This window comes from Rhopilema esculentum, chromosome 21 (genome assembly GCF_057945365.1).
Source record: "Rhopilema esculentum isolate cy_ngs chromosome 21, ASM5794536v1, whole genome shotgun sequence".
In the NCBI taxonomy this organism is placed as follows: Eukaryota; Metazoa; Cnidaria; class Scyphozoa; order Rhizostomeae; family Rhizostomatidae; genus Rhopilema; species Rhopilema esculentum.
In genome coordinates, this window is record NC_142835.1 from 1,056,263 (window position 1) to 1,080,242 (window position 23,980).

The following is a 23,980-nucleotide window of genomic DNA, read 5'->3' on the forward strand; positions in this document are numbered from 1 at the left end:
AAAAGTCTGTGCAAGTATTTTCAAAGCTCGTCGTCATTAACATAAGGATACGTTGTCACAGCTTATTATGGTCTTGCTGAAAGGGGTGTTGGTTTCAACTAGGCCCATTTAGGCCCAAATTGATTTCTCATTCTGTGTTGTTATTCATTTGTAAAAAGGTTTGTTGTTTACGATGCTCTCATTGAAATCCAGTTGCACATTTACCAAGGTTTGAAGGAAATATATGCATGTCACAATTCCCCTTGAAGGTCAACTTCGGATAACCGAAAGGGTCAAAACAAGTTAAATTTTAGCAACGCTTTTAGAATCCTTTCTTGAAGTAGAATGTCAAGGCATATGAACCCAATTTGCTCATTGGTGAAGGCACAATACACTTGAAATAATTGTGGGTAAGAATTTTCCTTGTAATATGATACTTTGAGCACCTGATTTAACAATATTCCTCTTTTGATAATTATGTGATAAACTAGCACATAACAATATAACAAAACAGGAATAAAAGAACAGATGTGTTTAAACCGGGATTTTTAAAGAAAACAGTATAAATTACTATGGCTATAGCTGGGGACTGTACCTTAACATTTTTTAAGGTACGGGGACGTGACGTTATTTTGGGGTACCTTTTTCCTGAAAAGTGCGGAATTATCGGTATCAGTTTTTTTAAATATGTGCGGAACTATGGGTACCATTTGAAGAAACGTGCAGAATTATGGGTACCATTTTGGGAAAATATTGCAAAATCACTACGAGGGATTGCAAGATTAAAATTATTACTAGCATTAACAAAATGATTGTCCAGTTAGAAATAAAAGAATGAAATATGTGTAATGTTGAGATTTTGGGACAAAGGGCATGCAAAATTTGTTTGATGATTTTATTGTGCTTTGAAAAATTTATTTGCTTTGCAGAATTATGGGCATAGTTTTCATCATGTTTGCGGAATTATGGGTCACATTTTTTCAGACATTTGCGGAATTATTGGTCCAATTTAGGCTTAGTTACCCCCTCCCCCCTCCGAGGGCTATAGTTGCCTGTTGTGTGCTCAACAACAATATTTTGTATTTTGATATAATATTTTGGTCTTATTAACATTTAAGCTGATTATTTTGGGTCTGTTAAATTTGCTTTTGATATTTTATATTCAGGTGAAGCTTGATACCTGCGGATGCCCCCCCCCCCCCCCCTCAGTATATAAAAAGTTCGTGTGACGCCTCTGGGAGACAAGAAAGTGCAGTTTTATTGAATATTGCAGATATTTTTTGTATCTTTTCTTATTATGAGGTAAGGTTTTTCTCTGTTTTAAAAGGGAATAGTCATCAAGAACCTTCTTTTTGCCAAGCCCACCTTTGTGGTCCTGACTATTTGCGTTCTTTATGGGCTTGGACATCCCTATTATGTGCACAAACGTCGCTTCCTTTGGGCTGAATGAAAGAAAACCTCTTGTGGAAATCTGCATTTTTGAATCAAGATGCCTTTTTTCAATATTATGATTGCGATTTCTGTGCATATCATTGTATCAACTTTGACATCGTTGACAATTTTTCTGCGGCCACAGGTCAGCCCAAAGCCCAAAGGTCGTGCTTGAGAATTGACCTTTCCCGCTCAGTCAGTGACCAAGCTGTCAATCACGCGGAGCTTCGTTTGGGCGTCGATTAGAATTGGCCGTGCGGTATAACACACGTAGCAAACACGATCCGTATCTTGAAACATGGAAGCGACAGCAGAGCAATCGAGAAGAGTTTTAGTTGCTGTTGATGGCAGCAAATCTAGCCAGTCAGCAATGGACTGTAAGTGAATTTCAAGTTATGTTTGTGTGCAATCACGTTTAGGCCCATCTAGCCAACAATCTGTAGATTTGTTAACTTTTGTTGAAGTTCCATTGAAAATGATACTGATGCATTTATGTGAAATTAGTCAAAAAGACTATTTAGACTTTATAGCTCAATTTAAAGGCAGTCTAAACTTTTTGCAAAGCTAGGCGTGACCCCTAGTTGTGGGGAAAATTGTTGGCTTATTCTGCGAAAGCCTTTTATTCAACATTATAAAGAATTGTATAGAGATCAAACGTGTGTAGAAATATATGCCTTTTTTACAACTGAATAGTTAGCAAACATTGGGTATTTTACTTTATTGTTTTTCAAACAAACAGATAAAGTGGTAAAAGGGCAGTAGATTTGCTCAGATCCTTGACATGTAGCTTCATACAAACTAGGTTTTCTCTTTCCTTTTAGATTTTTGAATGGCTTTTATCATTCCACTACATTTATAATTATTATTTCGATTTATTCAACCTTCATTGTCAACAAATGATATTGTTAAGCAACAATCGAAAGGTAGTTCAAGTCTATTGTTGTGGTTAGTTATTAAACTTTTTATTAAATAATGTATGTTCTTTAAAACTACACCTGCTTCATTACAAACACTATCTGCCCTCAGTTATTCTTTATTTTGAATTTCAACATTTCCTGGAATTCCACACTGCTTCTTACAGTTATAGTTTCTTACATTTTCTCAAATTAGATTAAAAATTGTATGCTTAACCTGCTACTGTTACTTAATGAAATATATTTTAGAATTTTATCACTATTCAAAGATAATTATGATTGCCTCTACAAGGATATTATCACTTACATAACATAAGAAAGTATTGTATAAGTTACAATGCTAAAAATTCAAAAAGTTTTCCTTGCCTTTATTTGTCACTATGTAAAACTTAATGTAAAACTAAATGTAGTTTGTATTAAATAATTGTAAATTGTTATTACTACTTCTACGGAACTGTCTGGTACAGTTTGTTGGTGGCATAGGTGGTGACAAGGGGAGGACGGAGGTCACCATAGCTAGTTATATTTTTTTTAATTACGCTTGTAACTTAATCACAGTTTCTTATGTAATTACTTCTAGATTGAATTTAGGATTAATTGATAAATGAATGAAAACTGAAACTGTCACAATTTTCAGGCCTATTTAGACCAACTGAAGGTAATTTTTCTCACGGCTTGTTTGTTGTTTGCAAATCTTGCATTGTGCAAGCTTTGTTTGAACTTAATTATAATGAAACCTTAAAAATATGAAAGCATGGCAAAGATCACAAGTTGAAAAGCCAAGTAAGACCATTAAAACATGATATAGAAGATTCTTTGATGGTCAACTTTCTGCCTAGGTTATGTCTAGAGGCCAATTCAACTGTTGTCTTATTATATGCTAGTTGCCATATATGGAAGACTGAATCTTGAAAATCATTAAAAAATGTAAGGTACCTTGCTAATATGGTTTAAGAAGAATTGCCTTAAAAGAATTATAGTATATTTGCTGTCTCTTGCATAGAAGTATGAAATACAAAGTGACCCTTGCATTGTTTTGTATTTTTCAGTTTATCTAAATGAAGTACAGAGACCCAATGACGTTGTTTTGTTGGTCCATATGTTTGATGCTCCCTCCCCTCCAGCTGTTTCATTAAGACGTGAGTAGACTTGCATAACTTATCTACATTCTATCAAAAAGATACATATATACAATGCTTAAAAAAGGTTTTCTTGGAGTTTAAAGATAATGAGTATGCCTATGTATTAATTGTAAAAAATTCTCAAATATAATTTTCTCTCTGCATTTCATAGAAAAAGGTTGCTTGTTAAGCATCTTAGTGAAAGTCACAGGTCAAAATTCAAAGTGTTTTATGTCATAGGTCATTTGTATTTAGCAATACAAAGGTAAAAGCAGAAACTTATCTGGAGACTTGTAATATATTTTATTTGATATAGAGCTTTTATTTAAGAACATTTCAAATAGCAAAGCATTTCGGTGATTTTTAACCAAGGCAAGAGGCCATGAAGTGAATGCAGCCTGTTTTTGGCCATAGGGCTCTGGCATACAGTGAAACTAATTAGATAAGAATGTTCCATAGATTCAAAGTGCTAGTCTAACAAAATTTTGACCTGGCCAACAGTGGCGGACATTTGGGGGGGCAAGGGGGGGCGACCGCCCCCCAAATACTTTAGAGGACAATGGTCTTTTGTTCTAAAACAATGGGGAAATGTGACGTCATCTTATTAAAACAACAGGCTTGCCCCCCCCAATATTTGATCAAGTGTCCGCCCCTGCTGGCCAAGCCCCTAGGACCAAAACTGAATGAACCTAAAACCCATTCTAAAGAACAAGCATTCATTTGAAGCTTTAAGCTTAAAATTATTTGAATTTCACCTGCTAACTGATCACACTTCAGCAGAGTTACATTCTTGAAGGATGATAAAATGACAATTAAAAAAGAATGTCAAATGAACACCCCCTCAAACTAAGAAAAATAGGGAATGATCCCCGTTGATGTATGTTAGCTTAACTTCAAAATGTTTGAGTTTCAAAAATTATGTTTGCTAGATACAAATGACCTCCTAGTTTATGTATCCGTAAGGAACACTTATTCCTTCTGGATTGCCAATGCTACAGGCATCTGTCCTATGAGATACATTTCAAAATAACTAATGATTGATTTTGTATATAACTGGTTAGGCATAGATTGTCATGATATGTTTGTTATTGCAGATCCATCTCCAGAACCATGGGATGAATGGAGAGAGAGGGTGGACATAAAACTTAAAGAAGTGAGAGAAATGATGAAGAGCCATGAAAGAGCCTGTGACCAACACAATGTAGGTTCTTATGTATATTTTTGCATTGTCCGTTTTTGAAGAAAAAGTTCCATTAAACTATTCTTTTTATATGACATGGAATGTCGTGAAAACACTGATGAGCCATATTTTGAAGCTATTCTATTTTTCATGATGCTCTCTCTGTATGATGTGAATATGGTAGCTGTGAAAACGGTTTAGTTTATCAAAGAGGAGCAATAGATTTTTTAGAGTTTTTAGAATTTTCAGTCCATGGCCCAGAGAAAAATTTGACAAGCCTTCAATAAAGACAAGGGATTTTTGCTCAAAATTTCTATTATTGAATTATAAAGTAAAATTTTTTGCTAATGTTTGATTTAAATGGCTATGTAAGAATAAGTGGTTGGTCTTGAATTCTCCCTCCCTGCTAGTTATCGAAACAAGGACTGCCAGAACCAGAGACAAACAATAACTCTGAATTGTGAGCTGAATAATTCATGGAATTGTGAACCATGATGATACACGATCCGTGAAATGAACTTGAGCCTCAATCTATTTTCAGAGAAGTTGAGAACCCAACCCAATTTTCAGACCTCAATCATTGGTTCGTTTTTTAAAGACTTTTTTTCAATGGACCTAGTTTTTGTATTGCTTCTACCCATCCCCATTAACTCTCATAAATGTTCTAATGGCGTTGTAGCTCAAGCAAAAAGTCATCATTCATACTGGCAATCCAGGGGAAGGAATTTGCAAAATTGTTGATGAATACAAGCCAATAATGGTGGTGATGGGTTCACGCGGCCTGAACTTACTGCGACGCACATTCATGGGCAGTGTCAGCAGCTATGTGCTTCACCATGTTGATATCCCAGTCGTTATTATTCCGCAATAAACCCAACTGGTACTTTAGCAAGTCATATTTTTTATTGCCAAAGAAATTTCGACGCTTATACATTCGCTTCACCTTTCAACTTTAGGCACAGCAGGATTGTAATTATAATCTCGCACTAGTCATGTAATTTTTTTTATTACTCACAACATTTAGATAATAAAGATTCTCAATAATATTGTATATCATACCCAATATTGTACCATGGTACTTAAATTAATATTGATTGGTAGAGAATATTGTGTTGATTACTTTTTATTGCCTTTTTTCTTTTTCAAAATCATACTCAACCATTCATTATTTTTTTATTACACTTATCAAACTGTGGTTTTGTTTCCGAACAGTTATTAGAAGTGTTCTTTCAGAGTTCTTCGCGTCCCTAAGATTGTCTTGAATTTGTAGAATAACCAAGTTTTAATGCAGTGTTACTTTTTAGTTGTTTCCAGGGGGTACTCCGGTTGATAAAAACATTTTGATCAATGCATTTTGCTTGTTTGCTTTTTGGCAGAAGTGTATATTTATCGATGATATTGAAGTTATTGCAAAAATTAATTTCCCGTGTGATTCTCTTAAAGAATTGTTTTTATTGTGTTTGATGAATCCAGAGCCTCTGTCTGAGCGATTTCCGTGCAATGCAACGGGGAAACCTCTCTGGTACAAGTATCGAAATTAGGGTTAGGATTGGGCGCGGATGTTCAGGTAGTAACGGTTTAAAAGATTTCAATTTCATATACTTTTACCCGTATTATCGACTATAAAAATAGTTCAGATATACATGTACTGAAAGTTACGAGCAACAAATATACAGTGCAAATAATATTTCAAAACCCATTTATCCTTTGTAAAACCGCGTGGTTGGTAAACAAAGCTAACTATATAATCTATGAAGTATTGAAAGGTTCCCTAGACATGCTCTCCTAATTCTTGTGATACCAAACATCATCAAACCATATTTTTTTAATTCCCACCTCGTTTATTCCTCAGAAAATGCAGACAGCTATTTAAAAGGCGGGGAAATATCTATTATGAAATGGGTTCGAAGACAGCTCTGTTATCTTCTTCCTCTCATTTTGCATATCTCACTTGATAGGAACGCATATCATCATCTGAGCTTAATTCATTGCCAGTCTTCCTGCTCACCACTTTTCTATTCGATGATTCCTGGAGTGCTTTCAGTTCCTCATCTTCAGACCGCGCGTCTTCATCCCACGAAAACAAGAAGCTGTTAAAAGACTGTGCTGCTGGTGAAACTCTCAACGCACCAGGCACTTGAAAAGCGTGGAGATCAGAGGGTATGCTTTCGGATTTCTTAAAATTTCCAAAGTAAGTGACCTCATCGGTATGTGGAAAGCTGATAGTCGAACGCAATGGAGGATGGGAAGGACGTTCTTCCAGGGATCGCTTTGTATCTTTGCTTGCATTGTGTGTATTCGGAGCATGTTCATCTGACTTCTTGACCATTCTAGCAGACCTGACTAAAGGTCGCATCATGAATTTTCCACTTGTTTGCCCTCTCGATTCGCCTGTTGAAGGGTTGGTCGCTCGTGAAGATTTTTCTTGGCCCGAAAGCATCGGACTTGTGTCTCTTTTATCCGCATACTGTGATATGTTTTCACCATCGGAGCTGTGTTTCTTCAAGGATGCACGGCGCTCTTCTACTTCGTCAATGGAAACTTTCGTCAGATCAATTAAACTTTGAGCCTTGTCATATGGTGCGAAACCTTTGACTCTGCTGAATGCTGTCATGCTCTGTGTTCGTTTTTTATTCATTGCTCCAAAAGGCGCTGAGACAACTTCAAAATTGCCTCGTCTGTATTTTCCAGGGATAACACCGCCGCCGTCACTTTGTATTCCTGATACGCCCAATGCCATGTCAGCCTTTAGCAATGCAACTTGCTGGCGCAATTCACCATTATCACTCTGCAGTTTCTTCACGATATTTCTGGTTAAAGCCATCTCAATGGAAAGCTTTTCATGTTGATCTTGCAGCAAACCCTGATCAACTTTGCGATTAGCGGATTTCTCCTCAGTCCCTTGTGTTACTGCTTTGTCACCTGGGTTATGGCTGCATTCAGAACCTTCTTTCTGCGCACTCTCCTGAAATTTCGTCATGTTTTTCGCCTTCTTCATGCGCTCCTCAACCAGACTTGTAGCGCTCTCAATAACCTCTTTGTCCTTCATCTCCTTAAACTTCTGTTGATGTAGGCCCTTTACCTCCTGTATTGTATATGATTTGGCATTTTCCTTCCCTCTGCGCTCTTCACTCACCTCATATCTCATCTTTATTATGTTTTGCAGCTTTTCCACCTCTAATCTTAGCCACTTGCACTGTATTCGCATCTCATCGTTATCAGCACGTTGCTTCTTCAACTCACTTTGGATAGAGGCCATCTGAACCTGTGATTCCCTGTACTGCTGCAGATACAGAAAAGCTCTTTCCTTTTTGCCTCTCTCTCGTGCTTTCATGGTCTCAATCTCGTCTTTAAGCTTGTTCCTTTCTTGTCTCAAATTTCCAACCGTTAATGTGTAATGTTTGACTTGTTCAGCATACCTTTGGTTGATTGCTTTTGTCTCATTGAGCTGCTCTTTCATAGCTTCTATAAGATGTCTGTACTCTTTGTTTTCATACTCCAGGTCTCCCTGTTCTATATTCATTTGTTGCATAAGATCATGTCTTATTTCATTCCGCTTGTCGTGCTGTTCCATAAGGTTTTTCTCGACTTCACCTTCTTCTTCGAATTCCAAATCTTCACAATCCTTCTCTTTATTGTTGAGACCATTTCCGACCTGCTCCTTACCAATTATTTCCATATCATTCATTTTTTTACGCAAACTCTCATTTTCAGATTTCAGCCTCTCTATCATTTCTTTGTTTTCTTCATGCATTTTTCCCATGCTCCGTTGCCTTTTCTCGCTCTCCAAAAACATATTTTCCAGCTGTGAGACCTTTTTCTTATACTGTTCTGTTTCTTTCTGACTCTCTGTAGCTTGTTTGATGGCCGCAGTCAACTTGACTCTCAGCTCACCTTCTCTCTCGGTACCTCGTTCGGATTTTGCCTCGTAATGCGCCGCCGTTCGTGACATTTCTATAACTTCTTCTTGCAACTCCATATTTCGTAGCTCGTGGTGCTGACTGCTCCGTCTAAGATGGTTGCCTTCCTTTATCGATCGACGCAATTCTTCGTAAAGTTTTGAGCTACTTATTGGTACCACATTGTAATTGTGGACATCTAAGCCATATGCATCTGCGTTTACAAATCCATTTATATTAAAACCTGGCTTGTTGCCCCCACCGTCCTGTGTTTCCTGCATTTCTCTCATAATGGCTGAAGTGCTGTTTGTCAACTGATGTCCTTTGGAAACTTCGTTTCCCTCTTGGTCTCTCAACGAATCATTGCCATAATATTTTTCATCTTTTAAAGACCTTCGCAATTCATCGTGCAAATTAGAACTGCTCATTGAAACTGTAATTCCATTTGCGTCCTTTTCATCTTTTTCACCGTTCCTCCACTCAGCTTCTCCCTTTTCCTCAGGAAAGCTCATCACTTTGGACTGAAGCTTCCTAGATGCTTGGAGTTCTTCATTTTCACTATTCTCTGCTATAATCCCTTTTCCTGATCTTTCCGCAATTTTTTCAAATGTCTTTGATACGTCATCGATATTTCCATTGAAGTCAGTACCAGCCACAGCGTCTTCCCTGAACGGGTTCGTCTGATGAAATCTTTTTGTATCGAAATCACTATCTTCTTTTCTCTCTATGGATGACAAAGTTTGAGAAACTTCACCTTCATTTCCGAAAGTTTTAAAATCCACACTTTGTGTTTTTGTAGTTTGCTCAATTCTAGCAGATTTTATGTCAAATTCTCCTCCGGGCTTTGGATAAATGTGTGGCAAACATTGCTCCATCATGCGAAGGAAGCTTCTTTCAAAGCAAGAAGAAGTTATGATCTCCCAGTTCAAATAATTGATTTTCCACCTGTGTTTTGCTGTGACGAACCCAGCAAAAATTTGCATATCAATACCCATGAATTATAAGCTTCCCGATTCGCAAACGTTTTTAAAACGGAATTTGATAAGACTGGAGGTTTCAATTCAATCTTTATGCACCAGCATCTGAATATTTCATAATTTGGCCGCAGGAATTTCGTCACCATGGTATGTAAATACAGAAACAGGTGGTCGGCAGTAAATTATAGAAGCCATTCAACCAATTCTATAAACATGACGAAGTTGGTTGAAATTTGTACGTGGTAATTTTGGTGGTAGTAAATTTATGCAGAATTCTAAAGAAGACATATGTGAATTCAATTTAGATAATATTAAGGCATATTTCCATATGTCAAAGATAGCCATAACAGATGCAGTATTTACAATGCTCCTAATTAGTAGAAATCTGTGTTTAGGCCTTGTAGTTGTCCTGTATCCTTATTGAAGCAAAATGAAATTCAGTTTTGCTTACAATCAACGTAAACTGCTTCCTCTAGTACGAAAACCAAATGATTGCACTCAAGAGCGATTCTCCAAATATCGTTACAAATATCGTTATTTTGGTTCGTTTCTTTTCAAAGTTGTTTCTTGATCGATAATCAAGTGAGCCACTTTATTTAACTTGGTAGCAGCCTTGAATCTTCTTCACTATTTCAAAAAAGTGGTACATTTCTCTTGAAAGAACACACTTAAGCTAAGCATTATCATTTTGTCTACGCCAGCACTTTTACTTTAGTCATAAATGTGCAATCAAAAAACATTGCAAAAATCCATATCTGTGCTGCCTAAATATTCTTTCTGAATATTCTGAGAGAGAGTATCACAAAGAGCTACAGAGAGTTTAATTACCCAATAAGCCTTAGAGGACGAGAGAAGCAATAAAAAATGAGATGAAGCTTCTTTGTACTTCAAATTTTGACGAACTGGACTGGTTCGAAAATAGAGAATCAAGTCGTTTGGCGACCATTATTACAGCTCGTATAAAGAGACGTTTGATAAGATTCCGAAATTCTAAAATGTTTGACGGAATCTCGTCAATTTGATCACCACTCATCCTGAAATAGTTTTTTTAGCCACTTTAATCACTGTGGCGTTGGCTCTTCTAAGAGCATCGATACCATCCAGAGAATCTCTTCTCTTTGACAATTTCTATAACGTAATTATAGCGAAAAGAACGCCTACAAATCATAATTGAAATGTTCGTTAAACCAATACCTGTTTAAGTTAACAAATTTGTCAAAAGGCATGTTTTGCCTTGTTGTAGAACTAATTGAGCATCTTCTTAATCATCGCTTAATAAAAATTTATAAACATTTTATATAAAAGCTTATTTTAAGTTGTTTCTGCAACTCAAAGACCCCGAATCTAGGGGGTGGAAGAAATCGTTAACATCAACATAAACTTTAAATTGTAATAAAAGAATTCCTAATTTTCTTCTCTTTTCATTGCAAAGATTGTTTCACGACACCCGCTCATATAATCGCTCTTTAAACATTCGAGGTTTTGCTGCTTTTTCTATTCTGAACAGCTAATATGTCCATTATTTGCTTGGCTAAATTTGGATCATTCAAATTACCAATGTACACTGAACCAGGAGGAATTTGCGAATCTGTTCGTTGGGTTGTTCTTCTCCAGTTGATCTAAGGAAGTCAGCAGAAGTGGTTGCAAGTCAGGGAAAAAAACTTTTGAATGACTGAAAAGCAATGAGAAGTATGAAAATCATATTGGCGATCTTTTCTCTTGCATTGCAATGTATCTCAGGTAAGATCGTTAATTACCTTCATTTCAAAGTAACCTTTCATTTATCGTTTGCTATAAATGGAAAACTGAATCAAAGTAAAGCGCATACTTTAACACCTAAAGGCCGATTTCCATTTGACATTTTTCGTGCGCGCGGGCGTAGCGCCCAAATCTGAAAATGTGTAGTAGAGTAGTGCTGTCAAGTGGCCAAGCGCACAAAAAAGTTGAGACCCTATCAACTCTCTGGCACTCACAGCGAACGCAAAATCGAGAACACTTGATTTTAACTACGCATGCTCAGACTTGGGCGCTACGCCCGCGCGCACAAAAAAATGTCAAATGGAAATCGGCCTTAAGGGCTTAACAAAGCAACACAGAAGCTGTATGCAATTACCCAAAAATGAAAGACAGTTGCGTTCTGAGGGTGTGGTGGGAGGAGGGTGAAAGGTCAAAACGGCACCCCTATTTAGTTATCTTCCAAATATGCTTAAACGTTTCAGGAATTCTTTGCTGAACATTTTAAGGAAAGTGATTGAATTTTTGCAAGTAGCTAAATCCCCCCCCCCCCCCCCCCGACTCTTTTTATGTTACGATTTGTTAAGGTTTGTGAGGGCCATCGCCATGGTTGGCTGCAAAAAAGTTAAGAATGTAGTGTTCAGGATAGTGAGGAAGCGCATCTAGAATATATTTTGACCGAAGGAAAATCCGAGACAGAACTTTCTTGCTTTACTTCATCACTATGTTCCATAGTTTTATCTATTTCAATGTTGATATGAAATTGGAAAAGTCTTGCAAACCTTTTTAGTGCGGCGACTAATCAAATTTTTTAGATCAATTCGGGACGAAGATAAGATGGAGAAAATAAATTAATGAAACAGTTTGGGTACTATTTTGTAAAATATGGTTGTAAATAGTTTTGAAGCAAATGATCCAAGGGGATCTCCATCAATATGCAAGGCTTAGAATTTTATACGCATTCCAAAGGTCGTACAATTGCCTATTATTAGCAATTACTTTTTGAAAAGCAGTTACTTATACAGGGCAACGTGTAATGCACAACTTGGACAATCATTCTGTTTCTCCTATCAAGTTCCCATGTTAAATGGTAAAAGACATAGAAATTAAACTTTAGCTAAAGGCTTAATCAATAGAATATTAAGCTCTTTCTACCTTTCCACAGTTTGCCTAAATGATATTGTTCCTTTATTGCTTGGATGCCTTGCCCCCACAAATATTTTCAAATAACCCCTAAGAAAACGCCAGAAGGGACTATTATAAATTATCATTGTAAAATCTTGATTATTGTGAAAACATTTGCTGATATTATAAACCAGGATTTTTTCAAACTAGAAGTCAGTACTTCTTACTAGAAATAATTCTGCAAATTACTACATTTGGCTCTAAGAAAGTTTATTTAATTTTAAGAGTCTAACAGAAAGGCGATTTAGGTATCCTAGGTCTGCAACAATTCGCAAAGTTTGACCTTCGTCGACGTAAAAATTTTCTTGGTCTACATGTTTCGAGACTGACAGCATCAAAATCAAACCAGGCATAGTTAAGATAATTTTATTTTGACAAAGTCATGCTTTTTTGCAGCAAACAACATCAGCATTGATGCAGCCTTCTACGACCTATTACAAAACAAGGCATATTTCTTTCAAGGTGACAAATACTTTGCTTGCAGTCACCGCGATGGGCTTAATGTATTTGAAGAGGAAGATGCTGTCATACGAAAGCTACCCTTCTTACCAACCGCTTTTGACGCAGCATATAAATTGATTGGCAAGAACAAAAGTGCAGCTTTCATAAAGGTCAGTGCTAAGCTTGAAATGCATTGTGGTGCTGCCAACAAAAGGTTGAATCAGACAAGAAAAATTGTATGGTATAAGACCATCATACAAGACAAAATGTTTTATAATAACCTTCGATTGAATTTCTGTTGCAATTTATACTTCGGATTTCCTTTGCATTCTAAGAACTTTTCAATAGTCTCAAAGACTTGTGTTGAAAATAATGCATCGTTCAAGTGGGACGATCATATTCCAAAATCAGTAAATTGCTTGACTATGATTGTCTTTGGAACGTCTCACCAAATGAGGCTTTGACTTGTTTGTCGAGAGTATTTCTCTTTGTTCTTTACTCTCTCATTTAAGCTTAAAAGGGGAGGTGTAGGGGTCCGCGGACCCGTGAATTGGGGGTTTGCGAATCCAGAAACTATTGCTGATGTCAGATTTCAACGATTACTAGAAATGGATTCTAGATTTTTGGCAAAAACCGTCGGATGTTTGATGCAAACAACGGGTGCAGATTTTTGACAAGCTGTGCTTGTCTTCTTGTATGATTCTAAAAAGACATTTTGTATTGTTTGTTTTGTTTGTTTGTAACCTTATTTTAATGCGATATTTTTTCTAGCTATACATATATATATGGATATATACACATACAACTAATCTAAATCGAATCTACTGTATAACAAATGAAGAGGAAATAACTAACGAAATAAATGCGTACATACATAAGCTAAATATTTGAAGCAACTTGGACATGAATGGACAAATATTACAGGATATCGATATCATTATATTTGCAAACGTTGCATTTACAGCTAGGACCATCCCATCTTGTTATCATACGTTTGAAGCTGTTAAGATTGTCAGCTGATTTTAGTTCATTTGGTAGACAGTTCCAGATCTGAGGTCCTATGGCTATAAGGGTCTTGGAACCGAAAGTTACTTGGTTTGGTCAAAAATGATTTAAGTTATTAGGATTCCGAGAAGGATGTTTTAATGTTCTTGAACTAAAAATGCTATGCATAAAAGGTGGATTCAAATTTCTAATTGTCTTGAATATTTCGATACAGAGGGTTCTCTGACGAGCAACTTGCATTGTACACTTTTTTGACCGAGTAAGAAGATCATCATAGGAACTTTTATGATCATTGTACAAAAATCTTAGCGCGCGTTCCTGTATCCTTTCAATTTTCTGAAGTGATTTTGAAGATGAAAAATACCAAACTAAAGAACAATAGTTAAAATTCGAGTATACGAAGCTTTGAACCTAAACTTATTTTCAGCGAAACCAATAAATGACTTGAGTCGCTTAAGAACGTTCAGTTGTGCCGCAGCTTTTTTACAAAGGTTTGATATATGTGGGTCAAAGTTCAGTTTGTAATCTAGTGTTACACCTAGGAGTTTGACAGTCTCTTCAGATTTGATAGAATGTCCTTGAAAGTTAAGATTTATGCCAGAAGTATTTGTCTGGTCCTTTTTAACAAAAAGTGCATGGAATTTGTTCGGGTTCCCAATCATTTCATTTCGTTCGAGCCATGACAAAGCGCTGTTGGCTTCATTTTCCAAAACCCTGACGAGATCTGGCAAGGATTTGGAAAAGAAAGCAAGCGTGTTGTCATCAGCATAATTGTACATGGTTGCTTGCTTTATAAAAGAGAAAAGGTCATTTATGTAGAAATTGAAAAGAATGGGACCTAGAACGGATACCTGTGGGACTCCTGATACAATTTCTTGGAAGGAACTGTAGACGTTATTTATTCGGACACTCTGCTTCCGTTTTTTAAGATAGGAATAGACAAGAACCAGGGCATTTTCTTCAAAACCATATGCATGAAGTTTAGCTATAATCAAATCATGCGGGATGCAATCAAAAGCTTTTGACAGGTCCATCAAAATGGACCCTACAATAAAATTGTTGTCAAGCTTAGATTTCCACTCTTCTACAAGTTTAATCAAAACATGCTGTGTACTGTAAGCTGTTCTATAAGCTGCAATAAAAATTGAAAGAGTCTTATCAAGGAAAGGACTGAGCTGTTTTTTTATAATTTTCTCAAAGATTTTGGAAAAAGTGTTGAGTATACTGACTGGACGAAAATTTCTCTCCACAGTACGATCGGGCTCACCTTTGTCTAAAGGGCAAACTGCAGCAGTTTTTGCATTCTGGGGAAATATGAAATTTCGAATGCTGCAATTGATGGCTTTAGTAAGAGGCACAGTCAAATCATCGCTAGCGAGAGAAACAAGTTTCGGTGGAATTTGATCAACACCTGTTGACTTACTGCCATCGAGCATTTTCAGTTGGAGCCATACCTCACTAGCAGTAACCTCATTGAAAGAAAAAGATTGAAAAGTTTGCTCAGGGTCTTGAACTTTAGCTAGAATGCTTGGATGATCCTTGTATTTGTCAAGAATTAATCTTACAATTTCGCGATCATCGCCAATCGATTTCGCATTGGCGATACTGGAAGGCTTCTTACCAGAAGTATTTTCGACAATATTTATGTAGTATCATTAAAAATCTCACCTAAAATCATGGTCATCAGTGACTATTTCGTCATCTTTAATCAGAGAAATATCGGTACCAGCTAGAACACCCTTTTTTGAGAGAAAAGGTTTTACCAGATCCCAGAAAGCTTTATTGGACATTAGGCCATTGCTTGTAACTCTCTTGAAGTGATTCTTTATGGCCTTTTTACGGAGAGCAACACAGTGATTTCGCTGCTTCTTGAAAGCTACTTCATTTTGCTTTGAAGGGTGTTTATTTAATCTTCGTTTAAGCCTAGCACGTGTGTACATCGCTTTTTTCAGCTTTTTCAGCACACTAGTCGATTTCGCACGAATAAACGCCGTCTTTGGGTACCTTCTGCTATGTGACATGAGAAACTGCGCATTTGACGAGAAAAAAGAACAGATTTGCGGATTATGCAATGGAAAGTAACGGATTTACAGATTTTGCTACCCCCTATACCCCCTTCCTTCAATTTTTCTTTGCCTCCCTAGCTAGCCTGTCAAATCTTACCAATAATATAATACTCATATAGAAATTTCTCTAAAGAAAACTTATGTTTCACCTTCACAGTCAGTCATTTCTCTGGTTTTGGGTAAACTTTCTAAAAGAAGGAGCAATTAATCAATGCTTTTTCCAACACCACATAAAAACCTGCCGATGTTTTCTAAACGAAACCTGATTTATTAATTCTTGTTTTAGAATGGGCAACGTTACAGAACGATTTCATTCAATTTTTATAGCCAACGAGAATATCCAAGCTCCGAAGAGGGTCGGTTCGTTCCGGTCAAGCCAAACGCCATCGCCAAGAACACAGAACTGAGTTTTCACTTTTACATTGATGAATTGTGCATCACCTCGGGTAATAGCAAGGAATACCATGGTAAAAGCGTAGACAAGCTGCCTGAATGCCCAAGCAACATTGAAGCAGCCTTAATTATTGGCAGGCAATTATTTGCCATCAAGGATGGTACGGTTTGGGGATGGGATGTACATCTTGGTCTGGCAGACGTATACAATGTATCCGCTGGATTCCCTAAAAGCTTCAATCAGGTTTTTGCAGGTGTGCAATTGGCATTGTAGGCCTTTTAAATACTCTAATTTTTGCTTTGCCTTAAATTGCATAAACAGTGGCGTTAATGTGCAAAATCACATTTGTTGTGTTGTGTCGCGAACTGGTTGAATAACGACCATAGAAAACTTACAAAGTTGTTTTTCCACTAAACGTACAAAGCGGAACCTCACACCCTACCCTGGGTTCCAGAGCGTCAAGTGTAGCAAGTGGGGCGTCGAGGAAATAAGGCGTTGCGACACTTGACTCTCTGGAACCCAGGGTACTCACGCCTCTACTCTTTTCTCACAATCTCCCGTTCTCCTCAAAAGCGCTTTTTATTTAAAGTGACAAAAATGTCTCGTTCACTTGGGTCCTTGGCAGTTGTGCCCGCTTCTGCGACAGTCGTGCCCTTTCACGGAATTCTATCGGCGAATAATGTAAGCGTTAAAACACTGTCTACTGCCACATGGTTTGCTATCTTTCTGAGAAAAACATCTTACTTAAGCCAGTAGATCATTACTTTGTTTTGTTTTTGTCGGTGCATCTATTATCCCTTGTAATAATCATGAAAATTTTCATCTTTAAGGTGGAGACCTTGTCTTACCATATACAGCCACACAATCAAGCTTCCATTCGAAGCAATTCATTGGCTACACGATCCAGGAAGTCGACGTTTCCACTTTGCAAAAGTGTGTTGAAGTATGTTTAGATCTGCCGTACTTTTCCTGCTCGTCGTTCAATTATGAGATTCAACCAAAAACTGGAAATGGTCATTCCTGTCAGATAAACAGGTTCAATGCAAACCATTTTCCTGCTAATCTGATTCAAAATCCAGCATTTGTCTATTACGAAGCTTACCGGTAGGGCCTTCAAATGGGCCGCTTCTTACTTACTTACTTTATTTAAGTAAATATCAATGAAGTTATACTAGGGACATCATTATTAGCATTTTCACAGACGTAAAGATATTTGAAATTTTGCAAGATTAAAAAAGACATTATTTCGTATTGATCAGAGAAAAATATGTTCTTGTGACTCAGAACAAGCACAGAAGTATAGACGGCAAATGCATTTTGAATAATCAAAGAATTTTTATTTAAAATACAGCAACTAACTCATCCAAATCTGGAGATGTGCTTCAAAGAAAGCAATAAACTATTCTTTGGTTAAGGACGTATCACAGGAAAATGATTACACTCGAAAAACAACAAGTTCCCCATTGGAAATGACAATCGTTTGCCAATAAGAGGAATGATTATAGAAAGATCATATTTGCATTAAACTACTCGAGGCGTTATTTTCTCCGTAACCGTATGAACATGGTCACAGGAAATAACAGCAGAATAATTTTTCTCGCAGAAAATCCGCAATCATCAATCAAGATTTTATCACATCACAAGAAAAAAATCCAACTTTGAATAGATCAAATTGCTCACAGGAAAGGACACCTCATTCCCGTTCAAAAAGGACACCACTTTTAGTACCGTGGTGTAATGCTGGGGTTAGGGGGGGGGGGGGGGGTGGATGATTTTTGCTTATTTATCTTATTCCTATTCATATTTGAAATATTTTTCTCTCTTGTTTGATTATAATGTGACTGGTAACAATTTGCATGATCGGTTTAAGAGTTATCTTGACGATGTCGAATTTAAACATTGTAAAATGTTCCTGATAAGGCTGTTAATAACTTAAATTCTGTTTTATGTTTATCTGTTGCCTTTCTGTGTTGCATTTCACTGCATATTGGAGAATTTTGGATTTAAAAATCACTAACTTGAAACTACAGTGGAACCTCCATCAACGGACACCTCTATACAACGGACACCTCTCTACAACGGACAATAACATTGGTCCCACTGGTGTCCGTTATATGGAGGTTCCACTGTAAACACAAAAAGGGTTTTGTCTTGTAGTTCATGTTCTATCGCTTCAATTACCTTCCATATGGTCTTCGACCATTCTAACACGATATCTCAGCCTCAAAGATGTTTATTATATAATCATATAGTTTTGAAGGTTTTTCAATGAGGTGAATAGAATTGAAAATTTCATATTATAAGGAGATGCTTAATAGAAAGGAAGCTAAACATAATGATAATGTCTTGGAAACTTTGTCTTGGAGATTTCATTTAACTTCATACTTGATATCATAAAGCAACGCCCAATAACAACAATACAAATTATTCTCACAAATCTTGAAAGACCCCTGTCTTGTTAAGGCATGTCAAGCTTTATGATCATATATGGGTCTCAACAATTTCCTGTACAAAATTGGAAAAGTTTGAGAAAATAAAACTTTTTTCCTACAGTACTGTGAAAAAACATTCATAATTGATGTCGTGTTGAATAAGTGTAAAAATGTAAATGAAAGAAGGAACAATGTCGACTGTGTACGAATTTGATCCAGGGGCGAATAACTCAGAGGATTGAACAGCAAAATGTTGCTTTCGAGATTCTTCACAAAAAAAACAATGTTTTGTCAACGAAAGCCCTGAATCAAAGTGATCTTAGATAATTTTCTATTGAACTAATTTTTATGGTCCTTTTTAGTTTTAAAATTCAATAATCTATGCTTTCGGAATATATTTTGCAGTGTCGAAGAATAGACGCACGAACGTCTTGACATCCAAACACTGAGGCAAACTCTCGTTTACGTTAATGATAGACATCATAGTAAAAGTAGTTTACGTCATCAATGAACTTTGCAAGATCATCATCTGCAGTCTTGCTGTTGATTTCACACAGGTGGGTCAAAGAACCTGGTGTTGGGGTCTTTGCAAAATTGAGTGACACGCAATATCCTGTCAGAAGCTGATCACATTCCTTGAAGCACTCGGCCAGTGTGGCTGCATTGACGGTTTTTATGGTATTTCCAATCAATCGTTTGCCGTTGGTAGTAAAATCCGAGAAGAACTGTCCTGTAGCCAGTGTTTCATAAAAATTGCCTTCAAAAAAAGCGAGAACAAATCTGAATGTTATTGAAAAATCTGAGCCTGGATTGTTCTTAATTTTTTCGTGAATTTTTCGAGACAACCTTCAATTGCTGACATGTTTGAAAATGCACCAAAATGCACCCCTACATGGCAAAAATCCCCTTGTTTTTTAGATGAAACATTGTTCAGAATTACATATTACAGTAGCTGAGCCTCAGCCTGTTCCTTATTTGTTCTTTACTTTTGACCAATTTTGAGGCTCGTGTCTTTATAAAGTTGCCTTTATAACAAAAGAGTGTATTCATTATATTTTCAGATATATGTAGCCACTTAGGATGGGTCTAGCAAAGCAACTACAGACTGGTGGAGACTTTTGAATGTGTTAGCATAAAACACCCCCATCTTCAACCCCACTTCAAAGTCTTTTCTAGAGAGCTACAGTGTCTGCCAAAAGTCTTGGAACACTGACGTCAGTTTCCAAGTCAAAATCAATCATCCCCCTTTCCCCTACGGAACAATGTTGGTTTACTATCAAACGGGTTAGGATTTTAGGAAGCACTTTTCTTTGTGCTTTTTTCATGATACTTGTGTAAATTATCAAAATTGTTCTAGGGGAAGGGGCGGAAGTAGTAATATTTTTTCGGAAAAGGAATTAAAGATATAAAATGCAACGCAAATTGCTGGGTGATCCAAGTACTTTTGGCAGACATTGTACGTTTGTTTAACACACAAGAATGTTCATTGCAACAGATCGAATCGGACAAAACATTTTCACTCACTTCGGCTTTTAAAGTATTTACTCTTCATGAAATATTCAAACTTAAACAGCTCTGTGATATCCAGAGCGCCGTGCAGACAAACATAATTTTATCTTTTCGAAATGGAAGACGAAGCATAATCAACTCTGCAGGTCCCGCTGCTCCTAATCCAAGCACCTTAACATCTTGACATCCAGCTATCTGCCTTTCATTGCAAAGATAACATTTGCTGCATTCACCTATAACTGACCCATTAAGACCAAGTGTGGTCATTGAAAATTGACTATCTACATAGTTCAATCTGCCCTGGCAAGGCATTATTGACTTGGCAGCTCAAAAAAGCCTGAATAAGGCCTTTTAGCCAAGCTTTTGGCATCCCTGGGCACAACAATGACTCTAGAAACTGTACCTATTGCGCTTCGCAATGCCCTACCAGAAATACTTTTCAAAATAGATATTGAAAAATTTACTTGCTAGACTGGGGCCATCAATATTCTGAGCAATTCTGCCATCTTGCACAATTTTACAACTGAAATATTGCATTTCAATATATTTTTTAGATTATTCAACTGAGCATCAATAATGAGCCAAATACGTTTTCAGATATTTTGCTACTCAGATAAACAACTGTAAAAATGGATGTCAATGAGTTTGAAATGCTGATTAAAACGAATAATACAAATAAAGCCAATATAGAATATAAAGCAAAACATAATTCATAGGCAATCCCCCAAGGCTCTTTCCTTCCTACCTTCATTAATTATTCTTTTTTATTGCAATTTCCTATAGTCCACCGACTAGAGGCTTTGAAATAGAAATGCAACGATATTGTCAAGTGTGTCAACAGTAGGCTTCTAAAGAACGGTAATAACTCACTGTTTATATTCGTATTTGCTCTTTCATTTCAACAAATGTAATTGAAGGGCATTCGACAAACGATAGCAAAGTTTTTTCAACAGGATTTGAGATGCACATATCTGCTTAATCCAAATATTAAAGAGGTTGGAAGACTAAAACATAACGAAGTTTATAATGCAAAAAATATATTAGGGAAAACAAATAACGGGTACTTTCTAACAACCAGATAATTTTCTGAACTATAACAAAACAATTTGCAAAAATATATTTAGAAACTTCTGGGCCAAGCACAATACATCAAAATAAATAGCTTTCTTTCTTAACTGGATGAATATATTTCGATAGTGTCGATTAACAGAAACTTTTTCATCACATAAGACAAAACAGTATAACCGACCGATTATCAAAACAAAATTGAAATTTGTAAATTTTAATATATATTTCTAAAATCGAAGCGAATTAAATTTCTTTCCATTTTCAAATCTTCAAGACCCGCGCACGTTTCTACTTCTAAAACTGACTTTACTGACCTTTTATAATGCTGTTTTCATTGGTCACAACTGCTATCGATCAAGTATATAAAGTTTTATATATATTTTGCAATAGCTGCAATAATTGTTAAGAAGAGACGTTGCCTCACCTTTAACTGAGCTGACAAAGCGAATCGTGCCAGGCGCAATTCCAAGGAAGACGACCATCGCAACGAGCTCTGTACATCGGTAAACCATATTGAGCACCGTTGCACAAGATTTCAGCTTAATTCTGTTGCTTATAGATTGATGTAAGCAGGGAGATTCAATAGAACCAGGGGGTTCGGTATGGAAAGCTGGTATACGCTGTTTATCGCGATTCTTGTTTTGCTTTCGTCATCTACGGATTATTCAAAGGATTGACTGATACTTGTCCTTGAGCCAAAAAGTCAAGCCGACAAAGATATTACAACCCCGAAGTTTCAAAACTTCGAACATCTAATCTTTTTGTGGTACAAAGTTTAGAAATAGCTTTCAAAAAAGCTAACGCTTTAGAACATACTGATACTTTTTGTCTGACACTCTTCACGGTATGAAACGTCAGAACATAGATCAAAACACTACATATATATACTTGCTTTTTTCAAAGCCATTTCGTACATCGTTAAAGCCTTTGTTTTCAAAAGTTTAATAACCTTTGACAGGTGTCATTGAGCTGTGTTGTTTCAGCTGGTTGTTGCTAAGAAATTATTCCGCTTAAAAATTATGCTTTACAGAAATTCTGTGGATTTCTTTGAACAGTGACTTAGGAACTGCGTTGATTCAGCAGTGAAAAATTATCGTAAAAATAAAAAAGAGGCCCGCCCTATATGGCTCATTTTTGAAAATCTGACGATCTAGTAATGGCTGGAGAATTCATCTAAATTAGGTACAACAGAAATTTAGAACTAAGAGACCGGTCATTTTTTATGGCCGGGGTTGGGGCCGAAGACAGAAGGTTTTCCCTCCAGAAATTATTTTACTTGACTTACAACCCATTATAAATATTTTCTACCCAACGACAGAATAGGCATATTTTCTTCCAACCCAATCTTAAGCTAAAGATTGGAATCATCACAGTAAAATGTAGTTTTGTCAACATCTACATGTCTGCCTAAATTATTTGACTTACACCTATATATGTATCTAATTGATAGGCATCATAAAAGATATTTGCCTCTAAGAAAATTTTCATTGTCTTTTCGATAATAAAAATTTTGTTGCATTTAAGTATTTGATAGATAGCTAATTTTTATCAAATGTGCATGCTAAATCGATAACTTTACTCGAGCATTTCTTTAATACCCAACCAATTTTAGGCTGTATTTTTCTTCTACCCAACCAAAAGCTGGTCTGTCAATTTTTTAGCCAACCATATTCTCTTTGGGCCCAACCCTGGTCATAAAAAATTTCTCGTCCCTGAGGAAGTTTCAATATTCATACAGTGGCGGTGCAAGCCCCGGATAAGTGGAAGGGGCAAAAGGGGGTTCAGGAAAACGCGCTTTTGGACCACACCCTTTTTCCCATGAGAGGCATTTTCTTCCGTAGAAAGACCCCTTGTCTCTCAAGAAATGTCATTTAATTTACCGTTGGAAATAAACACTATCGCCTAAAGCTTAATTTCAGAGTTTGAAACTGGAAATTTTACGTGTGTAAAAATCGAAGACTAGCCAAGTCAATGCTACTAGTAAAAACTTTCAAAAGTTACACTGCCACGAAATCAAATACAACGATCTGTTCAAGGTACAATTAGTTCACAAGAGTTTTAAAGGGGAAAAAAAGTTCTAATCGATAAACCAAGTTTTTAGCTGTTGGATATTATGGACTATAAGCTCAGCTTCCTCGATTTAATGGCAAATTGTTTTCGAAGAATTGATAAGTCAATTCTGATGGAAATATCTCTCTCGCTACTTATTTAAAGAAGATTTTATGGCATGCATGCAACCTTCGCAAAGAAGCTGCAACCTTCTCATACTTTTACACCATTCTGTGGTTGAAGATAAAAGCTTTTTGACCAGGAAAGAATCGCTTTAGTATAGCAAAACGCTTTTCAATCTCTCAACTCAATTTTAATCTTAACCGATAAGCCGAAAATTACCGATAGCTACTTCAAAATTAAAGAGGGTTTTTGTAAAAGTACCAGTTTGTAGATATTTGTTTTCTTGTTCGCTAATCGCTACCATAATATACCCCTGAATTCTTTATGCTTCCTTCTGTTGTCAAACTACACCTTTAGTCATCTCCTTAGAGATTTTTATTATCTTTATTCTTCTTTAGCTAGTCCTGTCACGTAATGACTTAGTGTTTATGCTATTATTATGTAAATACTTGGCTACGTAAAAAAAATTCAAT

At 36.5% G+C, this 23,980-nt stretch overlaps 4 protein-coding genes across 4 annotated transcripts; 2 read left to right on the forward strand and 2 right to left on the reverse strand.

The window, feature by feature from the left end:
- The first annotated feature begins 1,605 nt into the window (after positions 1-1,605).
- Positions 1,606-5,748, forward strand: LOC135684448 (uncharacterized). The gene is made up of 4 exons (XM_065200020.2): positions 1,606-1,787; positions 3,374-3,463; positions 4,540-4,646; positions 5,305-5,748. Exons 1-4 carry the CDS (start codon positions 1,709-1,711, stop codon positions 5,494-5,496), a joined length of 468 nt encoding a protein of 155 aa, XP_065056092.1. The 5' UTR covers positions 1,606-1,708; the 3' UTR covers positions 5,497-5,748.
- A 141-nt stretch (positions 5,749-5,889) lies between these two features.
- Positions 5,890-9,462, reverse strand: LOC135684446 (uncharacterized). The gene has a single exon (XM_065200018.2). The coding sequence runs from the start codon at positions 9,400-9,402 to the stop codon at positions 6,559-6,561; it is 2,844 nt and encodes a 947-aa protein (XP_065056090.2). The 5' UTR covers positions 9,403-9,462; the 3' UTR covers positions 5,890-6,558.
- A 27-nt stretch (positions 9,463-9,489) lies between these two features.
- Positions 9,490-17,434, forward strand: LOC135684625 (uncharacterized). Its single transcript, XM_065200259.2, has 4 exons — positions 9,490-11,241; positions 12,817-13,031; positions 16,219-16,579; positions 17,157-17,434. The coding sequence occupies exons 1-4, from the start codon at positions 11,184-11,186 to the stop codon at positions 17,432-17,434; spliced, it is 912 nt and encodes a 303-aa protein (XP_065056331.2). The 5' UTR covers positions 9,490-11,183.
- LOC148957552 (uncharacterized) lies at positions 14,813-22,174 on the reverse strand. The gene is made up of 2 exons (XM_089114904.1): positions 21,760-22,174; positions 14,813-19,515 (listed from the first exon to the last, which is right to left on the reverse strand). Exons 1-2 carry the CDS (start codon positions 21,845-21,847, stop codon positions 19,226-19,228), a joined length of 378 nt encoding a protein of 125 aa, XP_088971030.1. The 5' UTR covers positions 21,848-22,174; the 3' UTR covers positions 14,813-19,225.
- Between the last annotated feature and the right edge of the window lie 1,806 nt (positions 22,175-23,980).